The sequence below is a fragment of the Lepisosteus oculatus genome, chromosome 1, assembly GCF_040954835.1.
Source record: "Lepisosteus oculatus isolate fLepOcu1 chromosome 1, fLepOcu1.hap2, whole genome shotgun sequence".
Lineage (NCBI taxonomy): Eukaryota > Metazoa > Chordata > Actinopteri > Semionotiformes > Lepisosteidae > Lepisosteus > Lepisosteus oculatus.
In genome coordinates, this window is record NC_090696.1 from 1,442,491 (window position 1) to 1,458,155 (window position 15,665).

The 15,665-nt window shown below is 43.2% G+C and overlaps 1 protein-coding gene across 1 annotated transcript in view; it reads left to right on the top strand.

The window, feature by feature from the left end:
* Positions 1 to 13,966, top strand: part of atrn (attractin) — a 151,434-nt gene extending 137,468 nt beyond the window's left edge. Inside the window, exons 28-29 of the mRNA XM_006629110.3 lie at positions 7,082 to 7,196; positions 8,193 to 13,966. Of these exons, the coding sequence (XP_006629173.2) occupies positions 7,082 to 7,196; positions 8,193 to 8,317 (240 nt within the window). The 3' untranslated portion in view covers positions 8,318 to 13,966. The remainder of the gene's footprint in view (positions 1 to 7,081; positions 7,197 to 8,192) is intronic.
* Positions 13,967 to 15,665: the final 1,699 nt, after the last annotated feature.

The following is a 15,665-nucleotide window of genomic DNA, read 5'->3' on the forward strand; positions in this document are numbered from 1 at the left end:
CCCTGGTGTGAGTTTTTGCACGTTTGTGTCTGTGTGCCCTCCGATGGGCTGGTATCCCATTCAGGATGTACCCTTCTTGCAGCCATTACCTCTGGGATTGTCTCCAGCTCCCCCGAACTGGCCCATTGAAACCTGAAGTGGAAGAAAGGGTTAGGAAATGCATGGATGCATAGAGAGGGGGTAATCTGGTCCTTCTAGCCCATTTGGTAGGTCATTGGATGAGAGTTTTAACTATATTATATAACTATAACTATTAATAACTATTTATTGAAATAGTACATTGATTTTATCCACATGGTGGGGCATCTTAATTACTCCTAGAAATGCCTGAAGCCTACGTAGACCAACACTTTAATCAGTTATGCTAAATAAGAGATTAAATGGAAAAATACAAAATTTATGTCATGGAGCCTGTCAGTAGAACATGAGAATAATTACAGACGAGAGCTAATTGATAATTGAGTTTGAGATTGTTGTAACTAGTGTGGTTTGAATAGTGATTTGTTTAGATACTGCAATCGATATACTGTATGCAGTGCCCTCACTAATAAAAATGTTTCACTTGTCAAATAAATTCTTTAAGTTTAATGTTGTCAAGTGACTAAACACATGAGGCTGATTTGAGCCATTAGGCTTGAGTGTCAAAGGTTTCTGAAGATGAGCTGATTGCTGATCAATAATTTTTGCTAGAACAGGTTATATTAGGTTACAATACTTAAGAAGGGCGCTGTCCTGTAGTGATTTTTGAACCCCTGAATATGTGTTCTCTTTAACCTCTGTGACAGCACAGCTTCTGACCTCAGTTGTAGCTATATGCCTCTGGAGTGCTGACTTAGCAGCACTCTCTTAAATGACAAATACACTATAACACACAGTTCTCCAGTTCTTAAGCACTTCTTTCCATTAAAAAAGAAAGCTATTTCTAGTCACCAGTCCCTTTTCTGTGCCACTTGAGTCTGATGTTTCCCTGTTCACTGCCTGTGACCGGAGATGTGCTGTGACTGTGCTGAGAGTGAGGAAGTGTTTGACCTTCAGAAGGAGCCAGGTTCTCTCCTTCTCCGTGTCCCCATGCTGGGTTTCCTGCTGGAGGGGACATGGTGGCTTTGTCGCTGGGCAGCCATTCTCTTCCCAGCGGACAGTGAAGAACAAATTCTTTCTTCTTTTACAGGATAAGGAGGGTCTCGCTGCCCTAGCTTTTCCCTCTCTGGTCACTCAGTTTGTAGGTTACATCTGCCCACAGGCCTGGTTCGATTACGTTCTCGAGCCGTCTAAGAGAGCAGGGATAAGGCTCAGCAGTGGACGCTCGGCTCTTAGAGGGAGAGTGGGAAACGTGAGTGCTGGAGCTGTCTGCGCGGTGGTGTGTGGAACTGCAGGAGAAACAATGTGAAGACTGGACTCTTCCCCTGTATAGAGGCCCTGGACCTTAATCTTGATTGGCTTTCTGGAGTGACAGCAGTCAAGTCTGCCTTACTCCCCCCCAAGTGTGCAGGTGTATTGCTGGATTGGGTTTGTTGACTGCAGATGCAGCCAATGAGATTACTGCATTTATATCCATTTTCATTTGTCAGACCTCTCAGCTTGGATTGCAGGAGAGGATTGCAGCAAATGCGATAAACTGAGCAAATTGCAAAAGTATACAATGCTTTTCTTGAAAGTCACCACTAAAACAGCTTTGCAGTCCATATCCCCAAATTAATCTCAGAACTCTTTGTAGAACTGTAGCAAAATAAATGTTGCCAGGTGTTTTATTCCAACAGATTTAACAGATTTCAAGAGGCATTGTGTTGTGTTGGATAATTTGGTGTACTGCGTGTGCTCTGCTGAGGAGCAGGTTGTTTGAAGCAGCGCTCTGGGATTATGACTGAACGCCTCTAAGTCAGAATCCCGTCTAAACGCAACGATACTCTTGCGCAGCGGAACTCCGGTTGGGCTCGGATAGCCGGCCGCCCAGCCCGCGAGTAGCACCGTTTGCGTCGGAGCTGGGGTGTGGACAGACGAGCAGCCGCCCCTCTTCCGTTGCCGCATCGCACGTTCGTGGGGAACTTGGTGCTAAATCATTCACAGACGACCTAATTCTGGGTCAGGGTGTCGTACATAGCAGAGCTGATTCCTCTCCACTGGAATAAAAACAAAGGACTGGAAGGGCCAAATGGTCTCCTCTTGTTACCTTTTCTTACGTATCATCATCATTCCAGTCTGTCATGAAGTCATCTTATTTTGTTTCCTCCAGAAAACTTTTCTTATGTGAAGCTTTGGCAGACCTTTGTGTGGTGAATATCGAGATGAGTCCAGACACATTTTGTAATGTTGCTGGATGGGCTCAAAAGCAGGAAGAGAGCCGAGTTAGTCTGTGTCATTCTTTAGGCCCAATATGTGACTTTTATTAGGCTTAGCCCCATCATAGACCTTCGTGTGCTCGCCTGCTGTCAGTTTCATTCCTACTCAGAAGCTGTTTGACATCTCTTGTCACCGGTGTGGGCTGCCAGCTCTGGCAGGCAGCCTCCACTACAGGTTTTCTCATGGAAACCCTGTCTCTGACACTCCAGGATTGCGAGACGTGTCCCGAGTTCATGCCTCCTCATTTGCTATGCTCTGCATGCCTGTGGTCCCCTGCTTTATGGAGGCAGCTGTTACAGAGCCTGATACAGGACTGAACATTCACAAAAAGGTGGAGATTTTATTCAGTAAATTCCAAACAGCGCTCATACTGTATATCCTGTATCTCATTCACAATCTGCAAGAGTTGTATTTATTCATTCTTTTAATGACTGGAATACAAGTGAAATTACCTTTGAACGATGAGTCATTCTTTAGATATATTGCAGTGCTGTGAATCTCTCTCTCTGAGGCAACCGTGAAAGTTTTTGTATCATGGGTGCCAAGCAGAGCCTTTTGGTCTGGGTTTTACTGACCAGGTCCAACCTTGTTTAGCTTGTGCGATCTAATGAGATTGAGCTACCCCGGCTGTTAGAATTGCTATCGTACTCTGATAGGGGGGCACCCCAAAACTCTGCCACCTCATCATGTGAGGGTGTCCCGGCTAAATTCGTAATGAACTTGTAGGCATGACAGTGTCCAAGCTACATATCCGTCAGGAGCAATAAATCAGCATTAGTTGATTCCAAGCACGATGCTCTGCTCAGAAATGGGTCTCACTGTGAAAAAGGACAGTGTAACACAGTAGAAGCATCAAAAAGCTCAGTGGACCCTGTTCTGCTGAGATTCTCGTGCACAGGGTTCACAGTAAGCTGAAAGTAGAGGAAGTGGTATATTCTGTATTAAAACAATCTTAAAGTGGAATTAATCTGTAAATTCTGTGACTATTGCAGCTCCCAAGAATGTTGTATTTTTTAAAACTTTTTTGACAATTGTCACTGCAGTTCATAAGCAAATGCTTTACACAAGGTACTGTGTGGGTGTTTTGCTAAAACTGTCATCTAATGCTCAGTAGCATTAAAAAAATCCAAGTATAAGTAACTTCAATCTTAACAGAAACAGCCGTGTGTGTCTGAGGCACCTGACTTGCTTAGTTTGTCACCTCAGCCCCTACAGTCTTGTTTTCTGGCTGCTCCCTGCAGTTCTACAGCTTCTTCACTAACTCCACTGTCAGAGCAATTAGGACTCTCCAGACTGTCAAACTGGGACAGCTGTCCTCACTTGAGCCTGTGCTCCAGCAGCATCAGTGCTCCAAAACTGACAGCAGAATAAGTGGAGCCGTACCCCATCTCTGCCAGCAGGAGGCGCATGTCCCTGACCTCTGTGAGAGGGGACCAGGAAAGAGGTGTGTGCTGCGACCAGGCAGGAGCTTGATGCTGTGTTTTACAGTGCTCTGTTCTAGTTTGTTTTGTTGTTTGTTTTTTTTGCAGGAAAGCTTAGAGAGGTTCGCAGAACCATTGTGTCCATAGCTATCCAATAGAAAACGTAATTGGATGTATTTTTATGAAGGTAGATTTGTTGCTGAAATGTTAAGTGAAGATAAAGTACAATATCGATTGACAAAACACACTTTTGTTTTATGGGGAAGTTTGTTCTTGTTTTTCGGTTTTCCTGGACTGTTGACAGAGGTCAGTTCGAGGCTGAGACCAGGGCGGGAGTTGGGGTGGCAGATGCCTCTGTTGTACCCTTCGTGCTGTTCCCCAGCTCTGTACCTGGGCCCAACATTCACGTCTTGTACAACAACTGCCCTTAGCACTGCTGAAGCCAGGATCAGCTCCTGCCTTGTGCTTTGTGAGCCACTGCAAACTCTTTCCAAACTAGACTGAGTACTAACAACAAACACACTTACAGCTGCTGCTCTTCTAGGATAAGCCCTCAGTGCACAGAATATTAATTACTGGTATTTGCAAATAGACAAGGTCTTTAGGAAACACATTTTTGAATGTGACCTAATAGTAGTAATTGGATTTTTGAAATTGACAAATTCCTAATGCAAGGAATTGTATGTGATCTTATCTTATTTAAATTTAAGTATTAATAGACTGGGCTTGTAGAGTATTCTGTTTGATAAACCTGTAAGCCCACACAGGGCTATAGTACAGTAAATTACAAATACAGGAGCACTCACTCTGTCTCTTTTCAGTGCTTTGGCTAATTTTGTTTTTTTTACAGTGGTTTTAGCTTTCTAATCATTTAAGGGTTTTAATGTCACCAATGTATGTCACATAGCATTCATTTAATTATAGAGCTTCCTAAAATGTGGAAACTTACTTCTTAATGACTTCAGACACTTAAAAGGTGATGTGTGAACCTCAGCTGGATGCTAGGCATTTCGGTGTGTCAATATGCGTGTGTGAGCTGCAGATCAGTATTTTAGCAAGACCTCTTCCAGTTCAGTTGCCTGTGTGACTCTTCACAGGCTCAGAAATGTAATGAGAGAACGTGTGCAAATCAGTAGAGGGAGTTTCTGTCTGCAGGAGGAACAGAACAATGTGCCTTTGAAGGGGACTGATTGTCTAGGGCAGTGGTTCTCAAATCTTTTGGACCAAGTACCACCCCTAATCCAACCAAAGCATCCAAGTACCACCTACAAGTCATCATCTCATAGGAACCCCAGGAATATCAATGACCAACAAGAGCGCATGTGCACACACACTCACACATACATATAATACATATTATAATAATAAACTTTGATTTATTAAAATGTGGCTTCTCAAAGTGTTTTACAGAAAAAAACAACCATACATAAAAATAAAAAAGCACCATTTCTGTGAGAGGGGTGAGCCTGTTTAGTCGAGCAAAGCAGATGTGAATTAATTTTTCGAGCCTTGATACAATTCACAACAGTCTAACAGATTTTAAATCGTCAGGCATTTTCTTGATAGCAAAGGTCTCGCGGTGGATATTGCAATAAAACCATTAATATCTGGAGCAACCTCTCTAATTCGTGCAACTACACCGCTGTCGGCTTGTCATTGCTCTAGCACCGTCTGTACAAACTCCGACACATTTTATCCAGTCGAGGCCATTCTCTTCATTAAATTCATTCAGAAGCTGAAATACGTGCTCTCCTGTAGTTCCTGTTGGTAGCGGCTTACAGAACAGAAAGTCCTCACGGGACCTACCCTCAAACTCATATCTAACGTAAACGAGCAAATTGGCCAAATCGACTACAGACTCATCTAATTGCAGTGAAAAACATCTGCTCATCTTAACGCGCTCTGTCAGCGTACTTTTGATATAATCCTTCATTTCAATAATTCTATGAATGACTGTGTCTTTCGGGGGGGCAGCAGGTCGAGCTGTTCAGCAGCTTTTTCTCCACACAGAATAGTGTGGGGCTTACCTGCTTTAGCAATCCGCAAGCTTGCATTTTTCCACGTTTCCGTTTTTATTTCAGTGTTTATTTTAAGTATTTCATGCGCATGGGAGAGAAACACAAAGACGCTCGGTGTATTTTTCTCAAATTAACTTAGAACAGTTCTTAAATATTTTTCTGTTATTTTTCACGCTTTCCTGTGCTCACAAGATTACCAGCGTTCGTAGCACGCATTTCTATGCATTCCTGTGTTTACAACGTTGGCATTGTTCCAAAATCACGCACATTCTCCTTTCTCCCTATTTGCTGGAGATACAGTAGCTTTTTTAAATACAATTGGTCACTTGCGTCCGTAGCACGCATTCCTATAGAGTGGTATAGAATTACAGAGTATCTCTTGTGTCCACTGAAGTATTAGCGCGCACTGTATCGTAGTACGTAGGCTGCGTATTCGACACGTAAAAAAATACAAAATATGAAAACCCGTCCCGATTTTTTCAGCGCACACAACACAGTTCCAGGGTCATTTGGCGTACCACGTGGCGGCACGCCACATACCACTGCAGGTACGCGTACCACAGTTTGAGAACCACTGGTCTAGGGTGCTGTCAGGAGCCTGGCAGCGCTCACAGTGAATGCTGGTAGGTGTGGCAATACCCTCAGGGTGAGCTATAATGGAGAGCCAAAGATGAGGTGAGCCGCTGTCTCTGCAGGCGTTGGCCAAAGTGCCAACGTTCAGTTAAGGCATATGGGTCAGCTGTAATAATGCCTAAGGATTGGGAAATGTCTTGCTGTGGGTTCGCCTTCCTCCTTTCCCTTGCTTAATCTGTGCCGGGTTTAGGTCTGGCAGCTAGCACAAGCATGACTCAGCAGAACAAGGACAACGGCAGAGTGAGAGATGAATCCGTCAGCGTGAACCTGTTTCTTCTCTGAAATATAAGGTAGCTGCAATGGCAGGGCTACCTCTTTGCCAGCTCCATGTGTGCTTGTTTCTGCAGCCTAACACAAGACGTCCACTGTGGGACTGCGGCAGCCGGCTTTTTGAGGGTTTTGTCTAGTTCATCCGGCACTCGGAGATCAGTCCTGGGATTTTTCAAGGTGTCTTCAAGTACAGTAGGTCAGACTAGTGCTGACAGGATCAGTAAATGAAGCTGCAGAGACTTTGTTTAAAGCCAGAGGGAAGTGCCAGCATGTCAGTTGTAATCGAGTGTTGCTGCTGTGTGTGTTTCAGCACACTTCATCTGGAAGGCTGTCTGAAGGAGGTGAAGGTGTGAGCTCCTCAGCCTGGTCACGTGTCAAACTCTCTGCCTCTTGTTTGTGCAGACTGTGCCCAAGCCCATCGCCCTGGAGCCCTGCTTTGGGAACAAGGCCGCTGTGCTGTCCATCTTCGTCAGACTGCCACGAGGGTCAGGGGGCATCCCCCCTCCAGGGCAGTCAGGTGAGCTCCTCTGTCTTTGTCCCTGCATTTGTCTTTCACCTTAGAGCATTCAGCTTCTCCCTCCTCCCGTCTCTGGGATTTAACGTCTAGGTTTGGTTCTCCTTCCTCTATTCCCTTGTCTGCTGTCAATACACAATCAATACACGTGGGTTGACCAACTCAGCCCCTGCCTGCACTGATCCCTTTCTGTGCTGACACAAGACACGATTTGCCCAGCTCAGCAGAGCAGTTTGGCGATGCAGAACACCTCTGGATGCTTGTTACCAGACTAGTTTTACCTTAATCATCTCCAGTCGTCCTGACTTTCACAGGTCAGGAGCAGAGCTTTGCTTCTTTCCTGTGTCCCAATCTCAGATCGCTCCTTTTTTGGTTCCCGAGGAGAGACTGTGGCAGCAGGCTTATCTCAATTGCAGCATCTGCTCTGTTTCCTGCTGGCATAAAACATTCCTATGTTGTCACTGTGTCCTAACGCTTGATGCAGCTAATGGCATTCCTGAGAACTTGACAATGTGTTGTAGGCATAATGAATTTCCTGTAAAGGAACATCCTCTAACAGGGATGTTTCTCAATCATTAAGGTCTGGCAAGGAAATTAACTTGTTACACTTTGCTCTTTATTAAATTTGTGGGAGCATGTTCTACCTGCCATGCATAGCTTAAACACAGCACTGAACTGTTTCATATGCAGAAGAAATATGCTCATAACTGCACTTTTGGCTTTTTTCATGTGAAAATTAAGTTTTGCATGAAAATATTTTTTCCATGTGATTTATATGTGAATAGGTTTAAACTTGGAAAAGGGGTATCAATATTATCTTCATTTGCATCAATTAAAAATTCATGATTTAGAATAACATTTTAAATCAGTGGTATCATGCATATCAAGCCTTTACATAGTAACACTCAAGTAGCACCTGCTGTCTGGGATCTGCGGACTTGGAACAGTCCAGATCAGTTTTCCCTTAGGGTAACGCTCAATCTGTTTCCCTTGATACAGGTCTTGCTGTTGCCAGCGCCTTGGTGGATGTGTCCCAGCAGATGTGCCTGGCGTACAAGGAGAAATCGGGTGCCATAAGGAACCGCAAACACCAGACCCCAGCACAGCCTGCCACCTGTATCTGACCTGCACCCTGTTTGGAGCCACACCCAGGGGAGGGGCCAGGCCCTGTGGGAGGGGCCGTATGTCTGCATGGGAGGGGTTTTGGGAGGGGCCTGGCCTGGGGGGGGGCTCAGTCAGCTCCGGTTCTCACTGGGGCTGCGAGTTCACTCACAAAGAAGACAGAGGAAACTGTTACCGCAGACCTGGCCCACAGACACTTGAAATCCTCTCCAAGAACGAAACACAAGGGGGACGAAAAGGAAAGTCCAATTGTGAAGCTGTGTTTAGGACATGACTCGCAGTAGGTTCATACTGCAGTTGATTGGGCTGGTTTCCATTGGATGGTCCTCCCCCCTGGTATTTTTTCCCTTTCTTGTTTTATTTATTATTTTATAAACATCATGGAAAAATGCATCTTTGTTGGAAAAGGTTTTGCATATCATCTGTTTACATGCCTCGCTCCCATCTGCTGAAAAAAAACACAAACACAAACCCTGATGGATCATGTTTGTCGTGTGCATCACGTGACACACATGTCATGTGTGTGTCATGTGCTGAACTCTTCTGTCACAGCATGTTTCTGTAGCTCACGTGAACAGGGAGGGCTGGGCAGTTTGGCACGTGGTCTGTAGGGAGCTGAGGGTGAGACAGGGCTCTGCTCAGGGCTGCTGTGCGCAGGAAGGAAAGCCCTGGTTGAGCCACGCTGAAGCTGCAGTTCTGGTCTCCTTTCTGTTTTTCCAGAATACTCCTTATCCCTGTCAGACTCGATCACGATCGAGCGTGCTGCAGGAGTCCTGCCGGTTTCAGTGCAGATATACTCTCCTCTATTACTGACAGCACTGGACAGAGTAAGAACTTGGGCTCCAGACTGTAACACTCATCCTGGCATGAGCTCCTGATGGTCTTGAGGCACGTGAGAGTGGCTGAGGAGTCTGGTGGAAACTGGTCCAAACGCACACGCGCTGAGTCTTATACTTTCTCCACAGACGGCCAACTTAGAGCACTGTGACTGCTAGGGCACTGCGCAAGTCAAGAAGATGAGATAACACAACTGTTAACCCCATTATGAAATATAAGCCACTTTTATTTAGTGAACCGTGTTGTGTATTTAGGAGTTGAAAGACATGGTGGAGCATTTTTCAAGAAACATTCTTTCTTGTAGACCTGGTTTAAATACAAATTTTAGACCATCCACCAGAAGACAATTAAAAAACCTCTTGGTTAGTGGTCGGTTTAGTGAAACAAGGGCTTCTTCCTTCTGCAATCCTGCCACTGGCAGCTGGCAGGATGTTTTGATTTAATGTAGGCCCCAGACATGTTTCAGAAATATGCATGTCCGTGTTATTAAGGAGGGGCACACTTTGTCCCAATACATACTCACAGATTTTTACATTGCTTCTGTGGTAGAAAGTTTTTATTTTATTTATGTCTATGTTGGTTATTTGAGGTGTTATAGGTGATTTAATGCTATTTTGAAGGATATAGAATCCCAGATATTACAAGACATAAGAGATAGCTTTAGCCTTTTAAGTCTTGTATTTCCCTTGTTACCAGTATACTCAGAACGTTTTTGTTCTAAGGCTGAAAATTCTGTGCGTTTAGAGTTTCTTTTTACTCTTGAGCTGATTATTAGCCTTCTTAGCTCACCACTGCCAAGCTCCGGTGCTGCACGATGAGTTCCTGGTGCGGACAGCTGGCCTGGAGGGTCCTCAGTCCCTGAGCTCCCAGGAAGCGACACGGACAGGCTGCTGCAGGCTCGTCTAGCGTCCAGCCGTCCTCGCAGGGATCTAACAGGCAGGTGGAAGGAGCTCCTTGGGTGGGAGCAGCAGGATCCCATCACACGGACTGCAGCATCACACTCACAGATGCATTTCATTCTGGGAAAAGCACTTACTGTCTGGTTTGGGTGTTGTGTTCTGTCCAGCCTTCGTGTAAAGTATATTTTATTATTGAAAACTCTCAGTACAGATAGTTCTGATAGCTGAGTCTCAGCCTCTGTTTCAGAGGCCAGGTCTCTCTTTGATGCAGCTCTTGCTCTGGGCTGGTTCAGAACCTTGCAAGGTGCTGCTCTTCTGAAACGCTGATGGGCTTGTGCTCTCTTAATTGCCAGATTTTTTCAGCAGGAGTCTTGGAAGCAGCTGGTGAGGTTGTGGATTCTCTGCTTTTAAAACCATACTTTTCAATCCTGTTTTAAAAGGCACATTTTGACCGGGTTTTCTTGACCAGATTGCTTCCATGATAAAAAAAGAAAACCATAAAATCAAGTCATTTCTTTTCTTATCTCAAGTTTAACCCCAGTTTGATCTTTCATGAGTCAATGAGTATAGGAGCTGTCCTTTGACAGGCTGCTAAAATGAAGTAATTTTTTTTATGTTTGTGTCGTTATTGATAGTTTCTCTAAAATAAAGATCACTCTTTAAATGAGAAGAAGCTTTTTCATGTTTCAGTTAACTGGTTGAATACTTGAGGTCTTTCAGCTCATCCCGAGCCATGAAATTATTTTATTATAATCTGCAATGACGGGCCAGATTTACAGATCAACTGTTTCTGTAGCTTTTTGGATTTTCCTGCTTCAGAGCAGCTGTAGGTCTGCGCTGTCCTCTGTTCCAATGGGAACATTCAGCTTTCTCCCCCGTGAGTGCAACAGCACTTAAGCTAGTGTTGCCATGTGAGGCAGTGTCTCAGACCTCAGCCCAGCTGTGAAAGTTGTTCTGCCCCACCTGCAGTTCCGCCTCTTGCTCACACACCTGAGGAATATTGGGCAAAGCTTTCACAAAGTGAATTACTGAGTTCAGCACTTCCCTCGTGTATGTGTTCTCTTTAGTGTTATGCTCCCATACCATTTCTGTTTTTTTTTACTAATTTAAGGATGTCTTAACTTATTAACACAATAGTAAATGTGAACATTTGTTTTGTTTTTTTCTTCCTTGTTTTGCTTTATAGGTACTAAAAGAAATAAGCCTCTTTCAGAAGGACTAGGTTAATTGGTGTTTGCAGTGTTCTGTGATCTTTGAGTGATATTTTGTATGCTTAGAAGCAAGAGGAGTAAAAGAGGAATGCAGGACACATTCAGGCTGTGTTAGAGGTTTCCTCAGTCACTTTGCACAGCTCATCTGATGTGCCTTGCTGTGCGCTCTCTGAAATCAGAAACTGTTTTTCAAAGCATTTTACCTCTCTGTGTTTCTTCTGAGAAAAAGTGGAAAAAAAGCATTTTGAACTTAAGAAAGCCCCAGATTTTATTTGTAGAGATGTTCTGTTCTTTGCCCATTTTTTACTGTATTTGATTGAGCAAATTATTTGTGTAGAATCGGAAAGATGTTTTTGAGTACGGGGACCAGCATATTAAAAAAGGACTTTAATTTAGCTCATATCACTTATTCCTGTGAATACAAATCTGGTGAAAATGTGTTAAAGGGGAATGTATTTTGGAACTTAAACTGAGCATTTTTTATGGCCTATCCCAACTTCAGTTATAAGGGTATGAACCATATCTGTTTAACACAGATGTGGTTTCTGTGTGTTTTTTGTTTGAAAAATGAGACGTTATGGATCATAATGGAATGGGAAAAATGCTTGGCAGTTGCGCAGATTAGCAGAAAGTGACAATTCTGCATGAGCACAGACCCCCTATATGTTCCTTAAGAGCAGTGTGATCTTTAATATACTGTAACACACCTTCCCTTCAGGGTGAAGAATTAATCTACATCACAGTCCTGTGAGTTGCATAGGTGTTTTCTATTCTTCGTGTTATCCGTCTGCAACAAAAAGTGCTTTTGTTGCTCGTGGTTCTTGCTGTAATTCCTGTACTCTGGAATAGCCCATGCAGTCAGATGGGAAAACAAGGCCTAGCTTATACACATCTGTAAAAGAGATCACATTATGCTTAGTCTTTGGGGAAAAAAAGAGAAATCTTTTATTGCTGCCTGTGCTTGGATGAAGAGTCGAATCCCAGCCTGCTGCCAAGAAGGCATGGCCACGTGTCAGTAAGGACGTGTCCAGTGTGTCCCTGTGGCCACGTGTCAGTAAGGACGTGTCCAGTGTGTCCCTGTGGCCACGTGTCAGTAAGGACGTGTCCAGTGTGTCCCTGTGGCCACATGTCAGTAAGGATGTGTCCAGTGTGTGGAATGGAAAAATGTTTGGCTGCATTTCCGAGTTCAGAGTGGCCATGTGTCCAGTGTCATTTAAGTGGCCAACAGGTTGTGTGTCCAGAGTGATTATATGTTATACATTCTCCTTCGCTGCATCTCTGCATCTCCTTTGGCCCTGCAGAGAGCACTAGGTCATTCATTTTCCTGAAATGCTTCACACATTTAGTTGTTTTCACACATTTGCTCAATGTGTGCATTTTTTTAAATCATGGATTTCTTAAAGCAAGTATTAAGTGTTTTACAGCAATGTTAAGAACAATGCCTTTGAAACAGCAAACCTCTAGCACAAATACACTATTTTGCAGGCTATGTTGTCTTAACATTAAAATACCCATATACCATTTTGATTAAAACTGGAATCTAAACTGGGCATTACTGTGAATATACCAAAAATCTCGTTTCTATCCCCAGATTGCAGGGATACTTCCCACTTTTCTGTTCCATTCTATAGTGTTGTATCTGAAGTTGAAATGTCTCGGTTTTATTTATCACTGTATGAAGAAACCAGTGGTTTATTGAAAGAAGTATGTTGTCCATTTTGTTTTCTTTAAATGTGACAAGCCAGTTGCTTACTTCAGTCCTTCACTCACACAACACTGCAGAGGCCAGTTAGGAGCAGCATTGAGAGCTTTTGCAGAAACTGACCTGATTAAACTATGAACAGAATCCCATTGAAACAGGACTAAACACAGGGTTTGAAGACCATTTTCAGTGTCTTAAAAGTGCTCCATTCTTGCCTGTTTTGTCATACCAGGTGTGGCTGCAGCATTGTCCATGGTGATTTTAAAGGATAACTGAAGATAAGCTGGTGAAATGTAAAACCACAGTTTGGTTTGCTGTAATTGTGAGCTGTTTCACTTTCGCCCTTCTCAGTAAACTGTTAGTAATGTTGAGGGGATGGGATTGTGCACAGTGTGGAAGGGCTCTGGAGTGTCCCACCTGTGTGCATGTTGGGGGACAGAGGGGGTGATGGGAACAGCTCCCTCATCTCTGTGATTTTGTCCAGCCCTGAGACAGCAAGGCACCTGTTGGAGGGGTGTCAGAAAGAGAGAGAGCACTTGGCAACGAGGGAATGCTTCTCCAAGCCTGGCGTTCAACCTCCTCGTGGACAAAATCAGACCCAGCGGAGACGCTGTGTCTTTCCTCTCTGGGGTTCCTGTCTCATCTGCGTGAGTGCCACGCAGAAACCGAACAAGTAGTCTGTAACTATGTACAATTTAGCATCAATTGCACTCTTTTGTAAATAACGAGAAAGTATTGTAAACTGTTTCATTGCCAGGAGAGTTCTCTTTGAAAAAGACAGCAAAATAATATTTAAAAAAAGGAGATTTAGCAATCCATAGGAATGCACCTTTTTGGTAAACAAAAGTGAGTAAAGACATTTTTTGTATTTTAAGATTAACATAAAACAAGGAATGAAAAGAAATTAATGTTAGACCTGAGAATCTGAAAACAGACCCATCTACTACACATGTAAATAGCGAATGGTATAGAGTTTTGGTCTAAAATAAAATGTAAAAATCCTGTTTGGTCTCTTCATTTTCTTCAATGGTATAAGTAGAACACTTTCTGGTAAGACGATACATTTAGAACTTCCAGTGAGTGAAAGATACAGTATATATTTAATTTGTATTATTTTATATTTCTAAAAAAAACTTTAATAAGCTGTGGGACAAATATTTATACTGAACATGTTTTTTTCTCGAGGTGATAAAGTATAGCAGACAAGCCATTTTGTGCTTTGCAGTTTGTTACAGCACAGTGATTTTAACACAGCAGGTTAGTTGAGGGTCATTTCAAGCAATGGAAAAATGGTCAGGAGATATAAAAAAGTCCGTCCTTTCTAAAATAAAACATTTGAATCTACAGCTGGCATGAGATGCTTGAACGCTTTTAATCATTTTCATGTTTTTATTTGAAAATCCATTTTGGTCACAAAACAATTCTGAAACCCTCCTTTCCCAGTGCCCATAACAGACCTACCTGTTGCAAGCAGAGGAATCGATAGGATCACGCTTCTGGGTCCCCAGCAGTGTCCCAGTGATTCGGGAATGACCCTCCAATCGTCTGCAAAACCAGCACCGTTATTGTTGAGGGAGAAGGCAGAATGGGAACTTCAGATATAATAAAAGTCTTTAGAGAAATGAACAGGTTACCTTATCTGGCACTTCATTTAGGAATCAAAAACATACAACGATGAACTTTTCTTGGTCTTGCTACATTCAGAACGCCAAGTATAAAAAGAATTTTGAATTTGCATTCCTAAGTGGTTGAGTTTATAGAAACCAAATTATGAACTGAAATCAAAACCACAGCTTAGTAGCAGACTATTTTTCTCTCTTGGTTTTGTATTTGGGTGTCAAGATACAAATGTTATTCCAAATGCATGTCGCTTCTGTCAGAAAAACGCAGTTAGTTTAGGTTATCCTGCAGTGGGAGCTCCAAGCTCTATTATTGACTAAGTGAAGGTGTCATCACCCTTTCCCACACATGGTGTTCATTGCATTCTGCCAACTCTTCAGTAAGCGGAGAGGATTCGCTGTCCGAAAGAGTTCAGCTTAATGCCTCCAGAAACATCTGCTAGTAATGTCTTTCTTTTACCTTATACTTATTATACACAGGAGTATAATCAGCTCTTGCAGGATTTTGAAATGTCTGTCAACTTTAGAGAGCAGAATTAACAGAATAAAACATTTTAGAGTGATTATGATGTCTGTGAATCTGGCATTTATCTCTCTAATGATACTAACGACCATTAAAACTAAAAGAGATAAGCAGCTTAGGACTTGGCTAATTTGAAATCCCCAAGGTTTGTGTTCCATTCTTTAATAAAATGATGCTGTATCTCCTGATCCACTCATATAACAGCATGGTAGTTCTGCACATGGCTGTGTTTGTTGATGTCGTGTTCAATCGGTTATAGTTGGATTCAGTGCAAGTATAAAATCCAAAGCGTTTAGTGCAGTGACACTGAAGTGGCTATTTATTTGCAATCTGGTACCCAGTGCTAAGAGTAAGTGGCAGAGGTGCTGTGCCCGGCAGTGAACAGCATGTCCATCTCCCAGGGCTGCTGCTTATCTGTCTTCAGGCAGATTATGCGTCGCTCACACTGCGTCACAAGGAGACAAGAAAAGACTTTCAACATAAACCCTGATCGACAGATGTTGGAAATAACCAGAAGCAAAAGACTCGACAGTCCAGCTGCAAGAGCATCATGTCCCAG